Source organism: Mercenaria mercenaria, chromosome 7, assembly GCF_021730395.1.
Source record: "Mercenaria mercenaria strain notata chromosome 7, MADL_Memer_1, whole genome shotgun sequence".
NCBI classification, from domain to species: Eukaryota; Metazoa; Mollusca; class Bivalvia; order Venerida; family Veneridae; genus Mercenaria; species Mercenaria mercenaria.
The window spans coordinates 67,221,266-67,241,249 of NC_069367.1; the positions used below are offsets into that span (position 1 = coordinate 67,221,266).

Below are 19,984 nucleotides of genomic sequence, written 5' to 3' on the forward strand. Positions count from 1 at the left end.
GAAAATGCTGAATTTTAAATTCATTTTATTTTGATCATTCAACAAATGATTACACTTTTTCATAAACTCATGCTTGAAAATAATTTCCATAAATACATAAAGGTATACAATTTCCGGGTCTAAAAATACATTTTAAAAGAAAATGCGACATACTTGTTCACTGTGAGGAATTGACATGCATCATACAGATTGATTCTGTAAATCTATATGAAAGCTGATTTCTTTGTAACCAGTATTAGAAATGGATTGAAACTTCATACACTTGTTCATTGTGATGACTTACATTTCAGGTGCTATAAGGGACCATCTAGGTTCATATGAAGTAGTGAACTATATATGTTGTTGTTCTATGGTTGCCGGGGCTGTACTGTTGTGTTTGTATCCACTTGTAAAGAAAGTCCAGGAACGTCGAGAGGCGACCCTGACAGCATATACGAAGGAAGTTGTGCTTACAGTTGACAGCTGATGCATCAATTAAATTAAGGCAGGAAATGTCTGTTAGTGATTTTATATCTAAACAGCTGTGATGACTTTACACATAGAATGTTTGAACTGGTTGTTGATTGCCTAATTGAGTTTTAATGATTTCAAACTATTTAGAAAAATCAAGAAAGTTCAGCTCATTTAAATCAGTTGAGAGTGATTGATACAGTTTAGTTTAACCATTCCTAGAGTTACTTTTTGATCCACCTTTCAATATGAAGGTTTTTATGCCCCCGAAGGGAGGCATATTAGTTTTCAACTGGCCGTCCGTTCGTTTGTCGCAACGTTAACTTTTTGCATGAAGGCACTTTACTCACAAACCACTGCACCCAGGACCTTCAAACTTGACATGCTGATAGTACTTATTGAGTACACGACCCCTACTGACTTTGGGGTCACCGGGTCAAAGGTCAAGGTCACCAGGTCAAAGGTCAAGGTGCTGCGAGGACATTTGTCACCATTAGTGACAGCTCTTGTTATTGTCTTTATTGTTTTTAGAAATAACTCCTTAAGTATATGTGTAACTACAACAATGTATTTACTTTTCTTATTAAATGGATCAATTTTATTTTGTAATCTAATATATATTTAACCATTTAATATATTTTTATTATTCAGTTATGGATTTTTAATGTAACTAGCAATGTACAACATATAACTTCATTTAAAACAAAACATCTGAGCTCAAGGGTGAGCTGTTGTTATCACCCATCATCATGAGTCTTCATTTAAAATGTTTGTAATTAAACATTAGAGAATCCCATTTGTTTAGTAATATTCATGAAACTTACAAGGAATTTTCTTGCCACAAAGTCTTTGATTGTGTCAAGTTATTGGAATGATTGATAACACAAGATTTATCCTTGGAATAAGTCAAAATTGCAGTATTCCACATTGTTAACACATTGGAGGCCATATTTTTTGTGAAATCATTGAACTTAAATAGAACAATAATGGGCTAAGTTGATTTAGTCGTAGCAAGATTATGGTGTTGAAGTATTCAATATTGCCATACAATTGTAACAAGTTACTGTAAAATGTGAAATATTTTTGAGGCATTTTCTTTTGCTGTATTTACTGAATATCTGTATTATCTATTTCCAAAAATGAATACTTGCGAAAGTACTGTTACTGTTAACAAAAGTCACAAGTTGGTCATACACAACTAATATTCTGCCTATTGAACTATAATTCATAATTTTTAGCTCATCTGATTTTTTGAAAAAAAATGATGAGTTATTGTCATCACTTGAGCGGTTGTCGGCGTCGGCGTCGGTGTCGGCGTTGCCTGGTTAAGTTTTATGTTTAGGTCAGCTTTTTTCTAAACTATCAAAGCTATTGCTTTGAAACTTGGAATACTTGTTCACCATCATAAGCTGACCCTGTATAGCAAGAAACATAACTCCATCTTGCATTTTGCAAGATTTATGGCCCCTTTTGTACTTAGAAAATATCAGATTTCTTGGTTAAGTTTTATGTTTAGGTCAACTTTTCTCCTAACTATCAAAGCTATTGCTTTGAAACTTGGAATACTTGTTCACCATCATAAGCAGACCTGTACATCAAGAAACATAACTCCATCTTGCTTTTTGCAAGATTTATTGCCCCTTTTGGACTTAGAAAATCAGTTTTCTTGGTTAAGTTTTATGTTTAGGTCAGCTTTTATCCTAAACTATCAAAGCTATTGCTTTGAAACTTGCAACACTTGTTCACCATCATAAGTTGACCCTGTACAGCAAGAAACATAACTCCATCCTGCTTTTTGCAAGATTAATGGCCCCTTTTGGACTTAGAAAATATCAGATTTCTTGGTTAAGTTTTATGTTTAGGTCAACTTTTTCTCTTAAACTATCTAAGCTATTGCTTTGAAACTTGCAACACTTGTTCACCATCATAAGCTGACTCTGTACAGCAAGCAACATAACTCCATCCTGCTTTTTGCAATAATTATTGCCCCTTTTGGACTTAGAAAATCATTTTCTTGGTTGAGTATTATGTTTAAGTCAACTTTTCTCATAAATAATTAAAGCTATTGCTTTAAAACTTGCAACAGTTTTTCACCATCATAAGTGGACACTGTACATCAAGAAACATAACTCTATTCTGCTTTTTGCAAGAATGATGGCCCTTTTTAGACTAGAAAATCATGGGTAGGACAATATTTCTATTACACAAAAAAAATCAGATGAGCGTCAGCACCCGCAAGGCGGTGCTCTTGTTTATAAATGAACTTTCATCCTTGTGAAGAGATCTGATTTTACATTTAGATACCTCATTTCTAGGACAATCTCTATAAATCTCACACAATATATGAATGACTACAAGTTAGATAATGGGCAAGGTGAGTTAGATAACACTGTTGAGTTAGTGAAATAAATTTACCACCATTTTGCCTTCATTCAGAGTACTTACATGAAAACCCGAAGTACAGTCTAAACTGCACTAACAGTCGCCAACCGGTATATATACAATGACCAACTTGCGATAGTCACCTTGTAATGGCTACTCCAAGTCAGTCCCTCTGGTAACTGCTGAAAATAGTCTAACTTGTACAAGCATTCAAGAGAGTGATATATAATCATTTTACAGTATTTGTGTGGTTATTTTACACATTAAGAGACGTATTATGTTATACACCCGGTGTCCGTCCGTTAGCAATTTTGTGTCCACTCTGTAACTCTTGAACCCCTTGAAGGATTTTGAAGAAACTTGACACAAATGTTCACCACATCGAGATGACTTGCAGAGTGCATGTTCTGGATGGCTCGCTTCAAGGTCAAGGTCAAACTTAGAGGTCAAAGGTCATATGACTTTGTTTCGTATCCACTCTCTAACTCTTAGACCCCTTGAAGGATTTCGAAGAAACTTGACACAAATGTTCACCACATTAAAATGACATGCGGAGCACATGTTTCGGATGGCTTGCTTCAAGGTCAGGGTCACACTTAGGGGTCATATGACTTTGTTTCATGTGTATATTGCTCTGCATTGCGGTTCTCTTGTTTTTATTTAGCAGATCCCTTTTTTGTTCGCTTACAATAATTATGTCTCCCACCACACAGTGGTGTGGGAGAAATATTGATTTACTCCTGTCTGTTTGTCCATGTGTGTGCCAGTCTGTCACAAATCTTGTCTGCACATTGTGCAATCTTGTTGAACTTTTCTCATCCAATCTTCACCAAACTTGAACAAAATGTGTTTGACCATAAGTCCTCAGCCAAGTTTGATAACTAGCCAAATTGACCCAGGCACTTCGGAATTATGGCCCTTGAATTAACGAAAAACGCTCAGGCCTTTGGGCATAAATGACTCATAATTATTATACTACTAATCATGTGAATAGTAGTATAGGAGTCATTTATGCCCAAAGACCTAATCATGTCAGATCATGGGCTGATCCATCGGAGGGGTCAGGGGGGTCTGGACCCCTCCTAGAATTTTCAAAGTTAATGGTGAAAACTTTTAAAGCTGCACTTTCACAGTTGAACAAACAGTATAAAATTCATATTATAACGTACTGCTGCTGCGGTCCCCTGCAGATGATTAGGCAGTTGAGGTCCTGGTGCATGGTTGACTCATATACTACTATTTAGATGATTAGGCAGTTGTGGGAGACATGCGCTTTTCTCAAAAGCATCTCTAGTTTTTTTTACCTCACCTGTCACATAGTGACAAGGTGAGCTTTTGTGATCACCCTTCGTCCGTCATCTGTCGTCTATGCGTCCGTGCGTGCGTCCATCAACAATTTCTTGTCTGCACGATAGTGGTTTCATTTATGATTTTATTTTAACCAAACTTGCACACAACTTGTATCATCATAAGATCTCGGTTCCTTTCTTGAACTGGCCAGAATCCATTATGGGTTCCAGAGTTATGGCCCCTGAAAGGGCCAGAATTAGCTATTTTGACCTTGTCTGCACAATAGCAGCTTCATTTATGATTTTATTTTAACCAAACTTGCACACAACTTGTATCATCATAAGATCTTGATTCCTTTCTTGAACTGGCCAGATTCCATCATGGGTTCCAGAGTTATGGCCCCTGAAAGGGCCAGAATTAGCTATTTTGACCTTGTCTGCACAATAGCAGCTTCATTTATGAATTGAATTGAATCAAGCTTGCACCAAACTTGTGTCACCATAAGATCTTGGTTCCTTTTTTGAACTGGCCAGATCCCGTTATGGGTTCCAGAGTTATGGCCCCTGAAAGGGCCAAAATTATCTATTTTGACCTTGTCTGCACAATAGCAGCTTCATTTATGATTTGATTTTAATCAAACTTGCACACAACTTGTATCGCCACAAGATCTTTGTTCCTTTCTTGAACTGGCCAGATTCCATCATGGTTTCCAGAGTTATAGCCCCTTAAAGGTCCGAAATTGGCTATTTCGGCTTTGCAGCCATATAGAAACTTCATTTATGGTTTGATTTGACACAAACTTCCAAAATATCTTCAACAACAATAAATCTTGGATTCCATGATGAACCTGTCAGATCCAATCGTAGGTTCCAGAGTTACTTTATATCTGATTACCTCCCCTGATTGTAATCAAAATGGATTTATATCAGTAAGTACTTATAATACTTACATTGTATTTGAAATTTCATTATTGTCATTAGTTGGACTGAGACAATCAGGGTAGATAACTATGGACTGATTTTATATCAAATTACCTCCCTTTATTTCAAATTAAAATGGTTATATCTCCGTAACTTATAAAGATACTGATCTGAAATTTCATTTATGTCAACTGATGGACTTAAACAATCAGTGAAGATACATATTGACTGAAATTATGACAAATTACCTCCTTTATTTGGTTTGAAACGATCATATCATTTTGAGCAATGGTATTCAGGTGAGCGACACAGGGCCATCATGGCCCTCTTGATTTTTAATTACTTCCCTTTTGTGTTACTATAAAAGCTTGTTTTGTAACTTTTTCATTATCGGCCGTAGGGAAAATCGAAACCACTTTTTTGTGGTAGGCCTACAACATGGATGGTACCTTCAAGGTGTATTTTGACATATCTGCACCTGGTAAGGATTTTTTTGGGGCTTAGAATTTTTTTTTTCTGTGGACTTAGAATTTTTTTTTTTGAAATTTCTTCCCTTTGTTGTTCCTGTCCTTTGGGCGTCAACAGTCAAGTTCTTTAAATTTTGGTCCCATCATCTGATATAACTCTTCAGTCACATTTAGGGGTCAAAGTTCATACCTTTGGGCGTATATTGCTCCGCATTGCGGTGTTCTTGTTTTTATAATGTATTATTTTGTTACAACCACATTTTTAAATTTGTCTGACTGTATCCTCCTAAATGCATTTTTTCCATTTATTGAAATTTAATTATTGTGAGATCTCTTTAGAATGTTTAAGTCTGTATAAAAGTTATGTCAAGAAATTGAATCTTTGAATATATACTGAGTATCTATTCTTGATCAGAGCAGGGTCAAAGCCTTCCACACCCAAGTTGAGAGGTCAACACCCTGACCGCTAGATCACACTCACCCTATGGAATCTTTGAAATTGGTCAACCAAGAGTAATAATGATTTCTAATACGCCATTTTTGCTGAAACCACGAAATCTTATGTCAGCAAATTTCAATGATTACAGAGTATTTTAAAATCAAAAAGTTTTCAATTTTGAAATAATAGTTTACATGTACTTGTTTTAAATAAAAAAACAAACTACTCCAGAAATATATACTATTCTGTTTTTAGCTCACCTGTCACAAAGTGACAAGGTGAGCTTTTGTGATCGCGCGGTGTCCGTCGTCCGTGCGTGCGTCTGTAAACTTTTGCTTGTGACCACTCTAGAGGTCACATTTTTCATGGGATCTTTATGAAAGTTGGTCAGAATGTTCATCTTGATGATATCAAGGTCAAGTTCGAAACTGGGTCACGTGCCTTCAAAAACTAGGTCAGTAGGTCTAAAAATAGAAAAACCTTGTGACCTCTCTAGAGGCCATATATTTCACAAGATCTTCATGAAAATTGGTCAGAATGTTCACCTTGATGATATCTAGGTCAAGTTCGAAACTGGGTCACGTACCTTCAAAAACTAGGTCAGTAGGTCTAAAAATAGAAAAACCTTGTGACCTCTCTAGAGGCCATATATTTCACAAGATCTTCCTGAAAATTGGTCAGAACGTTCATCTTGATGATATCTAGGTCAAGTTCGAAACTGGGTCATGTGCCATCAAAAACTAGGTCAGTAGGTCAGATAATAGAAAAACCTTGTGACCTCTCTAAAGGCCACATTTTTCATGGGATCTGTATGAAAGTTGGTCTGAATGTTCATCTTGATGATACCTAGGTCTAGTTCGAAACTGGGTCACGTGCGGTCAAAAACTAGGTCAGTAGGTCTAAAATTAGGAAAACCTTGTGACCTCTCTAGAGGCCATATATTTCACAAGATCTTCATGAAAATTGGTCAGAATGTTCACCTTGATGATATCTAGGTCAAGTTTGAAAGTGGGTCACGTGCCCTCAAAAACTAGGTCAGTAGGTCAAATAATAGAAAAACCTTGTGACCTCTCTAGAGGCCATATTTTTCATGGGATCTGTATGAAAGTTGGTCTGAATGTTCATCTTGATGATATCTAGGTCAATTTTGAAAGTGGGTCACGTACCTTCAAAAACTAGGTCAGTAGGTCAAATAATAGAAAAACCTTGTGACCTCTCTAAAGGCCATATTTTTCATGGGATCTGTATGAAAGTTGGTCTGAATGTTCATCTTGATGATATATAGGTCAAGTTCAAAACAGGGTCATGTGCGGTCAAAAACTAGGTCAGTAGGTTTAAAAATAGAAAAACCTTATGACCTCTCTAGAGGCCATACTTATGAATGGATCTCCATAAAAATTGGTCAGATTGTTCACCTTGATGATATCTAGGTCAAGTTTGAAACTGGGTCACGTGCTTAAAAAACTAGGTCAGTAGGTCAAATAATAAAAAAACCTTGTGACCTCTCTAGAGGCCATACTTTTCATGTGATCTGTATGAAAGTTGGTCTAAATGTTCATCTTGATGATATCTAGGTCAAGTTTGAAACTGGGTCAACTGCGGTCAAAAACTAGGTCAGTAGGTCTAAAATTAGAAAAATCTTTTGACCTCTCTAGAGGCCATATTTTTCAATGGATCTTCATGAAAATTGATCTGAATGTTCACCTTGATGATATCTAGGTAAGTTTCAAAACTGGGTCACGTGCGGTCAAAAACTAGGCCAGTAGGTATAAAAATAGAAAAACCTTGTGACCTCTCTAGAGGCCATATTTTTCATGAGATCTTCATGAAAATTAGTGAGAATGTTCACCTTGATGATATCTAGATAAAATTCAAAACAGGGTCATGTACCTTCGAAAACTAGGTCAATAGGTCAAATAATAGAAAAACCTTGTGACCTCTCTAGAGACCATAGTTTTCAATGGATCTGTATGAAATTTGGTCAGAATTTTTGTCTTGATAATATCTAGGTCAAGTTCAAAACTGGGTCACATGAGAGCAAAAACTAGGTCACTATGTCAGATAATAGAAAAAACGACTTCATACTCAAAACTGGGTCATGTGGGAAGAGGTGAGCGATTCAGGACCATCATGGTCCTCTTGTTAGAAAAATATCATGTGACACATTCTCCTGATTTACTATATGTTAAACTTAGTAGATATTTATTTACATTTATGTTGAAGAAGGATCGCAGTAGTCAAAATAATAAGTTGGTTGTTAGTTCTGCTAACTCATTTTAGTATTAGTATTACTGTTTAAGGTAATTTTATTGTGTCTGCACACTTTCAGTCTAAAAGGGAGAGAAATGTTTAAGAGAGATCTGTACCTATTCTGATCTGTACCTATTCTTGTACATAAATGTATTTCTTGTAATATTGTTTGTTTTAGATGGAACTTTTTAAAAGGTGCTCAAGAATATTTACACCTTTTATTTCTCATGAGCTTTTAGGATAGTAAGTTGCCGATCTTCCGTAGTTACTTGTCATGTAGTCAAGTGGGTTCAGATTTTTCCAAAAATGCCATATTTAAGTATGTTTTCTCTCCACTAGCTTTATTTTTGCCATTAAAACAGGAATGTTATTACATTCTCAGTCTCAGTTGATCAGGGTTGTCTTGATTTATCACAAAATGGTGAATCACTAGTGTGGGTGTGTGATCACCTATCCTTACCATGCTTAGTCAGAATGTGTATTCCAGTTAAACCTTTGTCAAATTTTATTATTTGCCATGTAGGGCCATTTAATGTAGACATGAGTGCTCTTAATTTAGCAAAATATTGCAGTCTTTCATTTCAGGACCATTGTTAAGCGTCATCTTTTCACCAGAATTGATCATATTTGGATGTATATGCATATGTGATCTGTGTGAAGTTACAACTTTGGTAAGATCAGACAATAGATATAGCAGTTATCCACATATCGACCGAACCTAAAACTTAAAAAGGCAACAATTGTTTTATTATTAAATCCAGCCTACTTATAGGTATAAAAATTGAATACAAATATCTTCAGCCTTTGGTCATTTTTCGTAGTAAATTGTATACGACGTCGCATTGTTTTGACATCACAGCTGGAGGTCAATATGTGTTTTTGGCTCCGCTTTTGAGTCATGAGACTTTTTATCATTGATCATGTGACTACATCTAGACCAATGGAAAGGACTATAAATATAGATTTAATAATAATGTAACTTATTGGCATTTTTATAAGACATCATTATACAAAACTTTGTATGTGAAATTATATTGGGTGTATTTATACAAGAAGTAGAGCACCCTTGATCTCTCTTTATCAGATGTGTTTTTATTCAGGATTGTAATTTTCATGTGCTTAATAGGTAAACAAACTAAATAACATTTAAATATCATTTTAGGTACTTTATTTGTGTTGTTATCTGTATATAAATATCTGTGTCAAAACTAGTTAATACTGTGACAAGTATGTGGTGGGATACCTCGTAAAACTAAAAAAAACAACTGTTCCCTCTTTTGTCAATGATTAGAGCATTTATGGAAACTAGGGTGCTGTAGAAAATGGTGTACCGAATGGATAAACATAAATATTTAGATTAAGCAAAACTTTTTGTTGAGTCCATGTATAAATGAAACATTCACAGAGAATGTCCGCAGAATTAAAATCAGGAAAAAATGTGTTTTGCATCATCTTGCAATACCAGTGATACTCATTTGTTAACTTCCCTTGCAGTTATGTCTTTGAGTTCCTGCGGCTGTTATTCATCAAGTTTAAAATTTAGACTATGATGTAAGAATGTCAAGAAGTCAATTGGTTTGCAGTTAATTCTACGCCACTGAATTATTGATGCGCTATCAGTAGGTAGAGACTGAACAATTCATTTAATATTGTATATACAGTCTTTCCAGTTCTACAATTAAATTTCAGACTTTGAATGAATTTGGGCCCAGTCATTTTTACTTTTTCAAAAGTTATAGTTAATATGTGTATTGCATTTACTTTAGTGAATTATAGTTAATACATGTTTTCTTGCATTTATTTGAGCATAATAATTACAGTAGAACACCGTGCGCTGGAGTATCAATGGTGCAAACACCCAGGCTTACTTTAGCAAAGTTACACATTTTGTTCACCCCCCTTGCAACTTGCAGCGATGGGTGTTTTACTGTAAATTTGTTTTTGAGATTTGAAATTCTGTCCATTATTGAAGTTTTTAAATAATTTTTTTTCGGCTTTTTGCCTTTTGTTTAATAATTTATATTGTTATTAGCTATTGTTGTTTATCTTTATTGACGAAGTTTTAATTATTTGGTAAGGGAAATTCTATTCTTTAAAAAACTTTGTTGTTGTTGTGTTAGTGATTTAGTTATGTTTCTTTATTGTATACTTATTAATATCAAGGTATATTCAAAGTTCCGGTGTAAACATTACCAGATAATCTTTGCTTTTTAACATTTTTTTCCGTAGAATTTAACATTTGCCTTTGTCTCACAAATTAGCTCCAGCCATGCTTTAAATACATGTATTGTGTTATTGTAAATAGAGAAATATATTTGTGTATCTGCTGGGATTCGAATCTGTACCCTTGTGGCAGCAGCATCTACAGCTGAAATAAGTATGGAACTGCCCTTGCCACTCTGCCGCACACCCCTCACTAAAACAGGTTACACATAGAATGGTTACATCAAAGCCATTACTCTCGCAACAGGCATTATTAACATGATCATTTTTAGCTCACCTGAGCACAAAGTGCTCAAAGGTGAGCTTTTGTGATCGCCCTGTGTCCGTCGTCCATCATCGTCAACAATTTGACTGTTAACACTCTAGAGGTCACAATTTAGGCCCAATCTTAATGAAACTTGGTCAGGATGTTACTCTCAATAAAATCTTGAATGAATTCGATATTGGGTCATCTGGGGTCAAAAACTAGATCACCAGGTCAAATCAAAGGAAAAGCTTGTTAACACTCTAGAGGTCACAATTTTGGCCAAATCTTAATGAAACTTGGTCAGAATGTTACCCTCAATAAAATCTTGGACGAGTTCGATCTTGGGTCATCTGTGGTCAAAAACTAGGTCACCAGGTCAAATCAAAGGAAAAGCTTGTTAACACTCGAGGTCACAATTTTGGCCTAATCCTAATGAATCTTGGTCAGAATGTTACCCTCAATAAAATCTTTGACAAGTTTGATATTGGGTCATCTGGGTTCATACACTAGGTCACCAGGTCAGATCAAAGGAAAAACTTCTTAACACTGTAGAGACAGCATTTATGACTGTATCTTCATGAAACTTGGTCAGAATGTTAATCTTGATGATCTCAAGGTCCAGTTTGAATCTGGGTCATTAAGGTCAAAAACTAGGTCACCAGGTCAAATGAAAGGAAAACTGGTAAACACTGTAGAGGCCACATTTATGATCATATCTTAATGAAACATGATCAGAATGTTAATCTTGATGATCTATAGGTCACATTAAAATCTGGGTCAGGTGGGGTCAGAAACTAGGTCACTAGGTCAAATCAAAGGAAAAGCTTGTTAACACTCTAGAGGCCACATTTAAGACTGTATCTTCATGAAACTTAGTCAGAATGTTAATCTTGATGATCTTTAGGTCAGATTTGAATCTGGGTCATGTGGGGTCAAAAATTAGGTCACCAGGTCAAATCAAAGGAAAAACTTGTTAACACTTTAGAGGCCACATTTCTGACCATATCGTAATGAAACTTGGTCAGAATGTTAATCTTCATGATCTTTAGTTCAGTAGGTCAGGTGAGCGATACAGGGCCTTCATGGCCCTCTTGTTTTATTCTGGTGTGGAGAGGGATGCCATTGCATGGTAGTAGTGCCAGAGTTACTTCAGTATCACAAAATTAAATCCTTATTGTCTTCTGCCTAACACTCCTGGTTTCAGCTACTTTTCTCATTATTACAGGAGCCATATTTTAGTACATTTTTTGCTTTCTTCTTTGCAATAGCAAATACATTGTTGTCAACAAAATGAAATCTACATAAAAAGTTTTGTGATGAATATGGAGTTTTTTGTTGTGATAAGATTCAGCTGTTGACAGACTGGATGATGGGATGCAAACCTATAGTTCAATTACACTGCTAAATGAAAAAAAAATGAAACCATTGAAACACATGATTTCTTAATGTAACATGAAATTCTATTCTAAACTATTCAAAGAACTGCTATCCAGTAACCACGCTATACTGAATGAAACTGTATCTCTATATAGTAATAATGTAACATATTTTTATTGATAAATTGTCATAGTACTACTATTATTAAAGCTGGGTTGGGGTCTCAACAATAGAAGTAGAAGTTATAATGCTCTCACCCATGAAATCAGTTGCTTTTACCACTTTACTTGCAGAAAGCATGTATAATTAATGGGGGGGAAGGAGGATTCATGCTTTTTATACCCCTGGTGTCCATCCGTCTGTCCGTCCATTAGCAATTTCGTGTCCGCTCTGTAACTCATGACAACCCCTTGAAGGATTTCAAAAAAACTTGACACAAATGTTCACCACACCGAGACAATGTGCAGAGCGCATGTTCCGGATGACTCGCTTTAAGGTCTTAGGGGTCAAAGGTCAAATCAGTTTGTTTCGTGTCCGCTCTGTAACTTGAACTGCTGGAAGGGTTTCAAAGAAACTTGGCAAAAATGTTCACCACACTGAGACGACTTGTATAGTGCATGTTTCGGATGACTCGCTTCAAGGTCAAGGTCACACTTAGGGGTCAAAAGTCATATATGACTGCTTTGTGTATATTGCTCTGCATTGCAGTGCTGTTGTTTTTATTTGGCAGATCCCTTTTTTGTTCACTTACAATAAGATTTTTAGCTCACCTGTCACAAAGTGACAAGGTGAGCTTTTGTGATCGCGCGGCGTCCGTCGTCCATCCGTCCGTCCATCCGTGCATGCTTGCGTGCGTGCGTAAACTTTTGCTTGTGACCACTCTAGAGGTCACATTTTTCAAGGGATCTTTATGAAAGTTGGTCAGAATGTTCACCTTGATGATATCTAGGTCAAGTTCGAAACTGGGTCATGTGCCGTCAAAAACTAGGTCAGTAGGTCTAAAAATAGAAAAACCTTGTGACCTCTCTAGAGGCCATATATTTCACAAAGTCTTCATGAAAATTGGTCAGAATGTTCACCTTGATGATATCTAGGTCAAGTTCGAAACTAGGTCATGTGCCATCAAAAACTAGGTCAGTAGGTCTAAAAATAGAAAAACATTGTGACCTCTCTAGAGGCCATATATTTCACAAGATCTTCATGAAAATTGGTCAGAATGTTCACCTTGATGATATCTAGGTCAAGTTCGAAACTGGGTCACGTGCGGTCAAAACTAGGTCAGTAGGTCTAAAAATAAGAAAAACCTTGTGACCTATCTAGAGGCCATATTTTTCATGAGATCTTCATGAATATTGGTCAGAATGTTCACCTTGATGATATCTAGGTCAAGTTCGAAACTGGGTCACGTGGGGTCAAAAACTAGGTCATTAGGTCTAAAAATAGAAAAACCTTTTGACCTCTCTAGAGGCCATATTTTTCAATGGATCTTCAGGAAAATTGGTCAGAATGTTTACCTTGATGATATCTAGATCAAGTTCGAAACTGGGTCACGTGGGGTTAAAAACTAGGTCAGTAGATCTAAAAATAGAAAAACCTTGTGACCTCTCTAGAGGCCATATTTTTCATGAGATCTTCAGGAATATTGGTCAGAATGTTCACCTTGATGATATCTAGGTCAGGTTCGAAACTGGGTCACGTGGGGTCAAAAACTAGGTCAGTAGGTCTAAAAATAGAAAAACCTTGTGACCTCTCTAGAGGCCATACTTCTCAATGGATCTGCATGAAAACGGGTGAGAATGTTCAGCTTGATGATATCTAGGTCAGGTTCGTAACTGGGTCATGTGCGGTCAAAAACTAGGTCAGTAGGTCGAAAAATAGAAAAACCTTGTGACCTCTCTAGAGGCCATATTTTTCTTGAGATCTTCATGAAAATTGGTGAGAATGTTCACCTTGATGATATCTAGGTCAAGTTTAAAGTGGGTCACGTGCCTTCAAAAACTAGGTCATTAGGTCAAATAATAGAAAAAGCTTGTGACCTCTCTAGAGGCCATATTTTTCAATGGATCTTCATGAAAATTGGTCAGATTTTTTATCTTGATGATATCTAGGTCACATGTGCTCAAAAACTAGGTCACTATGTCAAATAATAGAAATAACAACGTCATACTCAGTTCAACACTGGGTCATGTGGGGATAGGTGAGCGATTCAGGACCATCATGGTCCTCTTGTTTGAATTACTTCCCTTTTATGTTACTATAAATAGCTTATTTTGAAACTTTTTTATTATTGGCCGTAGGGAAAAACTGAGACCACTTTTCTGTGACACAACATGGATGGTACCTCCAATTTTTAGGTGTATTTTGACATACCTGTACCTGGTTAGGATTTTTTGTGGAGTTTGAATATTTTTTTGTGGACTTAATTTTTTTTTGGAAGTTCTTCCCTTTGTTGTTCCAGTCCTTTGGGCTTCAACAGTCAAGTTCTTTAAATTTTGCTCCCATCCTCTGATGTAACCCTTCGGTCGTATATTGCCCCCCTTGGCGGAGCTCTTGTTGCTCTTTGTCTGTAATGTTTTTCTTTTTTTAGCTCACCAGAGCACAAAGTGCTCAAGGTGAGCTATTGTGACCGGTCATTGTCCGGCATCCATAAACATTTGCCTTGTGACCACTCTAGAGGCCACATTTGTGACCCAATCTTTATGAAGCTTGGTCAGAATGTTAGTCTTGATGATCTCTAGGTCAAGTTCAAAACTGGGTCATGCGGGGTCAGAAACTAGGTCAGTAGGTCAGATCAAAGGAAAAGTTTGTGAACACTCTAGAGGCCACATTTGTGACCCAGTCTTTATGAAACTTGGTCAGAATGTTAGTCTTGATGATCTCTAGGTCAAGTTCGAAACTGGGTCATGTGGGGTCAAAAACTAGGTCAGTAGGTCAGATCAAAAGAAAAGCTTGTGAACACTAGAGACCACATTTATGCCCCAATCTTTATGAAACTTGGTCAGAATGTTTGTCTTGATGATCTCTAGGTCAGCTTTGAAAATGGGTCATGTGGGGTCAAAAACTAGGTCAGTACATCAGATCAAAGAAATAGATTGTGAACATTCTAGAGAACACATTTGTGATCCAATCTTTATGAAACTTGATCAGTATGTTAGTATTGATGACTCTAGGTCAAGTTTGAATCTGGATCATGTGGGGTCAAAAACTAGGTCACCTGGTCAAATCAAAGGAAAACTTGTGAACACTTTAGAGGCCATGTGTGTGACTCAATCTTTATGAAACTGGGTCAGAATGTTTGTCTTAATTATTTCTAGGTCAAGTTTGAATCAGGGTCATGTGGGGTCAAAAACTAGGTCACTAGGCCAGATCAAAGGAAAATCTTTTCAACACTCTAGAGACCACAATTTAAATTTGAAACTCATGAGAATTAGTCAGAATGTTTGTTTTGATAATTTATAGGTCAAGTTCGAATCTGGGTCCTGTGGAGTAAAAAACACAGTCACTAGTCAGATCAAAGGAAAAGCTTGAGAACACTCTAGAGGCCACAGTTGTAACCAAATCTTTGTGAAATTTAGTCAGAATGTTTGTCTTGATGATCTTTAGGTCAAGTTCGAAACTGGGTCATGTGGGGTCAAAAACTAGGTCAGTAGGCCAGATCAACTCTGGTGAGCGACGTATAGGGCCATCATGGCCCTCTTGTTTACTACTTATTTCCATTTTTTTGCACCTTATTATTGTTTCTATTAGACCTTATTTTTTGCCAGAGTTATTTATGGCCCCTTTTTGACTTTGAATTCGGCAAAATGTCATTGTTTGAATACTCAGGAAAGAGTGAATGGATTGAATTCCTTTACAGGTGCTTGGTTATAAAGTGCAGGCAAAGTTCAATTTTTGTTACAATCAACCAGTTTTTTGCAGAGTTATGGCTCCTTTTCGACTTTAAATTTGGTTGTCAATTCATTAACTGTTTAATGGGTGAATGGATTGTAATTATTATAAGTACACAGGTATAAGAAACAGTCAGTTTTAATTTTATTCACAATCCATCAATTTTTGGCGGAATTATGTCCTTTTTTTCTGATTTGAAAATTTGAAAAATGTTGATGTCCATTTGATTATTTTTGATTGAATTTATTTTTGGAACACAGCCATATAATATATTATATTTTTGACCAGATCTGATTTTTGTTACAATCTTCCTTTTTAGCTCACCTGTCACAGAGTGACAAGGTGAGCTTTTGTGATGGCGTGGCGTCCGTCGTCCGTCCGTCCGTAAACTTTTGCTTGTGACCACTCTAGAGGTCACATTTTTCATGGGATCTTTATGAAAGTTGGTCAGAATGTTTATCTTGACGATATCTAGGTCAAGTTTGAAACTGGGTCACGTGCGGTCGAAAACTAGGTCAGTAGGTCTAAAAATAGAAAAACCTTGTGACCTCTCTAGAGGCCATACTTTTCAATGGATCTTCATGAAAATTGGTCAGAATGTTTACCTTAATGATATCTAGGTCAAATTCGAAACTGGGTCACATGCCATCAAAAACTAGGTCAGTAGGTCAAATAATAGAAAAACCTTGTGACCTCTCTAGAGGCCATATTTTTCATGGGATCTGTATGAAAGTTGGTCTAATATTCATCTTGATGATATCTAGGTCAAGTTCGAATCTGGGTCAACTGCGGTCAAAAACTAGGTCAGTAGGTCTAAAAATAGAAAAACCTTTTGACCACTCTAGAGGCCATATTTTTCAATGGAACTTCATGAAAATTTGTCTGCATGTTAACCTTGATGATATCTAGGTAAAGTTTGAAACTGGGTCACATGTCCGTCCGTCCGTAAACTTTTGCTTGTGACCACTCTAGAGGTCACATTTTTCATGGGATCTTTATGAAAGTTGGTCAGAATGTTTATCTTGACGATATCTAGGTCAGGTTTGAAACTGGGTCACGTGCGGTCGAAAACTAGGTCAGTAGGTCTAAAAATAGAAAAACCTTGTGACCTCTCTAGAGGCCATACTTTTCAATGGATCTTCATGAAAATTGGTCAGAATGTTTACCTTAATGATATCTAGGTCAAATTCGAAACTGGGTCACGTGCCATCAAAAACTAGGTCAGTAGGTCAAATAATAGAAAAACCTTGTGACCTCTCTAGAGGCCATATTTTTCATGGGATCTGTATGAAAGTTGGTCTTATGTTCATCTTGATGATATCTAGGTCAAGTTCGAATCTGGGTCAACTGCAGTCAAAAACTAGGTCAGTAGGTCTAAAAATAGAAAAACCTTTTGACCACTCTAGAGGCCATATTTTTCAATGGAACTTCATGAAAATTTGTCTGCATGTTAACCTTGATGATATCTAGGTAAAGTTTGAAACTGGGTCACATGTGGTCAAAACTAGGTCAGTAGGTATAAAAATAGAAAAACCTTGTGACCTCTCTAGAGGCCATACTCTTCATGAGATCTTCATTAAAATTGGTGAGAATGTTCACCTTGATAATATCTAGGTCAAGTTCAAAACTGGGTCATGTGCCTTCAAAAAATAGGTCATTAGGTCAAATAATAGAAAAACCTTGTGACCTCTCTAGAAGCCATATTTTCAATGGATCTTTGTGAAAATTGGGTCATGTGGAGACAGGTGAGCGATTCAGGACCATCATGGTCCTCTTGTTTATTAGGTCTTATTAGTTTTATTCATTTGGAACTTTTAACATTCTTATTTGATGAAGCATACAATGTATATCTGTATTTTTTATAAAAATGATTTAGTCAGCTCTTTTCTCCCTTTCTTTTTTCTCTATGACTTCTGGGTAATACATATCAGTTATTGAATCTCCATAGTGCATATATAAGCTTATCATTTGAATAAGAACTACTCGTATCAGAATTATCAATCAATCTAGTTTGAATTACTTCTCTTGGTAGTTCATTTATACACAGTTTTGCCAAGATACTATATTTTAACAAAGTTATAAGTTTTTCAATTTTTAACAAAGTTAAAAGTTTTTCAATTTCCATCTGGACTTAAATATATTTTCAGATGAGCAACATGAAATACATGTTGCTTCAAAGTTTGGCTGTAAAAATGTTGAACCAATTTCAGTAGTTTTGTGATGGATATGTTAATAAAGTTGTAAACATACCAGCCATGTTCTGTTGTACAGCTTTGGAAACCTATTGCAGAAGAAATATTCGGAGTGAGATTATATAGTAATATATTAGTTTTCATAGTTCCATTGTAATACTCAAGAGTGCTTCCACCAAATATATGTGTGGAAACATTGTTTATGTTTATTGTACTTCATGCTACAATGCTGTGCTGTCACAGAGACACTTAGCCCTTACAATGCTGGACACGATTGATTCAGCCTTTGTGACCAGTGTAGATCATGATCTGCACTGTTCGCTATCCAGCCAGTATCTTTTTGGTAAGCACCCCTTTTAACAGTTAATGGTACTGTCCAAATTGGAAGATGGACATCATTATAGAAATTTAGCAGGGTAAGGGTTAGAGCAATGTTTCTGTGCATTCATTTTCTGTCAGTGCTTTAATATATATTGGGACAATGCTTTTTTCATGAAAAAAAAATGAAAATGCTGTAAGGCAAGAGCTCAACTGTTTTAACAAACATACATTGCTGTTTAATATATTTTCCAGTATTAGAGGTGAAAATTGTTCATTATTTTTGCTTGTTTTAAAAAGTCAGTCGCCATTGCTTATGTGTACAGGCCTGATACCAGTGGAGCATTTTTGTTAAGTCCGCTGGTTGTGAGCTCGACATAGTTGTCATAATGGCGGTTCAGTGTATGTGCATGCATGCGTCTGTCCGTCAGTCCATCCCGAGTTTGTCCGGGCTGTAACTTATCCATGGATCAATGGATTTCTTAAATAACTTGGCACATATGTTTGCCTCAATGACATGGTGTATTGCATGCAAGAACCAGTAGCTTAAAGGTCAAGGTCATACCTTGAGGCCAACGGTCAAAACTCAGTGCGGTTTTACTTGTCCGGGCTGTAACTCAGCCATGGATTGGGAGATTCTTAAATACTCTGGCACAAATGTTTGCCGCAATAAGATATGTCATGTGCAACAACCGGAAAATGTTAGTCCTTTTGACAGCTGGCGGGCTCGACATTTTGCCTGTGGGCATCCAGCTTAAATATATTGTGTATGTTGAAAGAGTTTGTTATGATATATGTATAAGATATATTTGAAAAATAAATTTTTAACAGAATATTGACTTGCTCTTAAGTATGAAGGGCTTGTTTTTATGCTATTTGTTCTACTTACCTTGTGAAAGCCTGCATGTTTTCACTGAAGTTCATTACATTATGTTTGTAGAAATTTTATGTAATATTGGGTGTTTAGCATGATAGGAAGATTTGCAGCACATTCATAGTAAGTAAGCTCAGAGTTTGAGTCTCGCACTGCTTCATTACAGAAATAGAAGTTACACTTTATTAATCCCTCGCCACAAGTGGTGGTGGATTATAGGAATGGTCTCCGTCCATCCGTAACATTTCGTGTCCGCTCTGTTTCTCCTAATCCCCTTGGAGGATTTTCATGAAACTTGGGTCAAATGATCACTTCATCAAGACGATGTGCAGAACCCATGAGTCAGCCATGTCGGCTCAAGGTCAAGGTCATAACTCAAGAAATATCTCCATTGTATGTTATGTCACTTTAAAACAAAACTTTTAGACTACTGCAATTTACCTTAATTTGTGTGGTGTATGACGACTATAAAAAGTGTGGGTGTTGTCAGTACATTCAATTTAACTGTAATAGAAATGCTTTAGGTGATAGAGGGGGCGTGCCTGAATGGTGTTACACGTTCCATTACCTCTCATGAAAGGACTGTCAAACCAATCGCTATTACTTTGCTTGCTTTCATTCACAAGGAAACTTTGTAAAAATAAAGTGCACATGCTTTCCTACTTGT

At 36.4% G+C, this 19,984-nt stretch overlaps 1 protein-coding gene across 1 annotated transcript in view; it reads left to right on the plus strand.

Annotated features, from left to right (window-relative positions):
* Nucleotides 1-19,274, plus strand: part of LOC123554017 (monocarboxylate transporter 7-like) — a 40,568-nt gene extending 21,294 nt beyond the window's left edge. Inside the window, exon 6 of the mRNA XM_045343833.2 lies at nt 291-19,274. Coding sequence (XP_045199768.2) covers nt 291-466 — 176 coding nt within the window. The 3' untranslated portion in view covers nt 467-19,274. The remainder of the gene's footprint in view (nt 1-290) is intronic.
* Nucleotides 19,275-19,984: the final 710 nt, after the last annotated feature.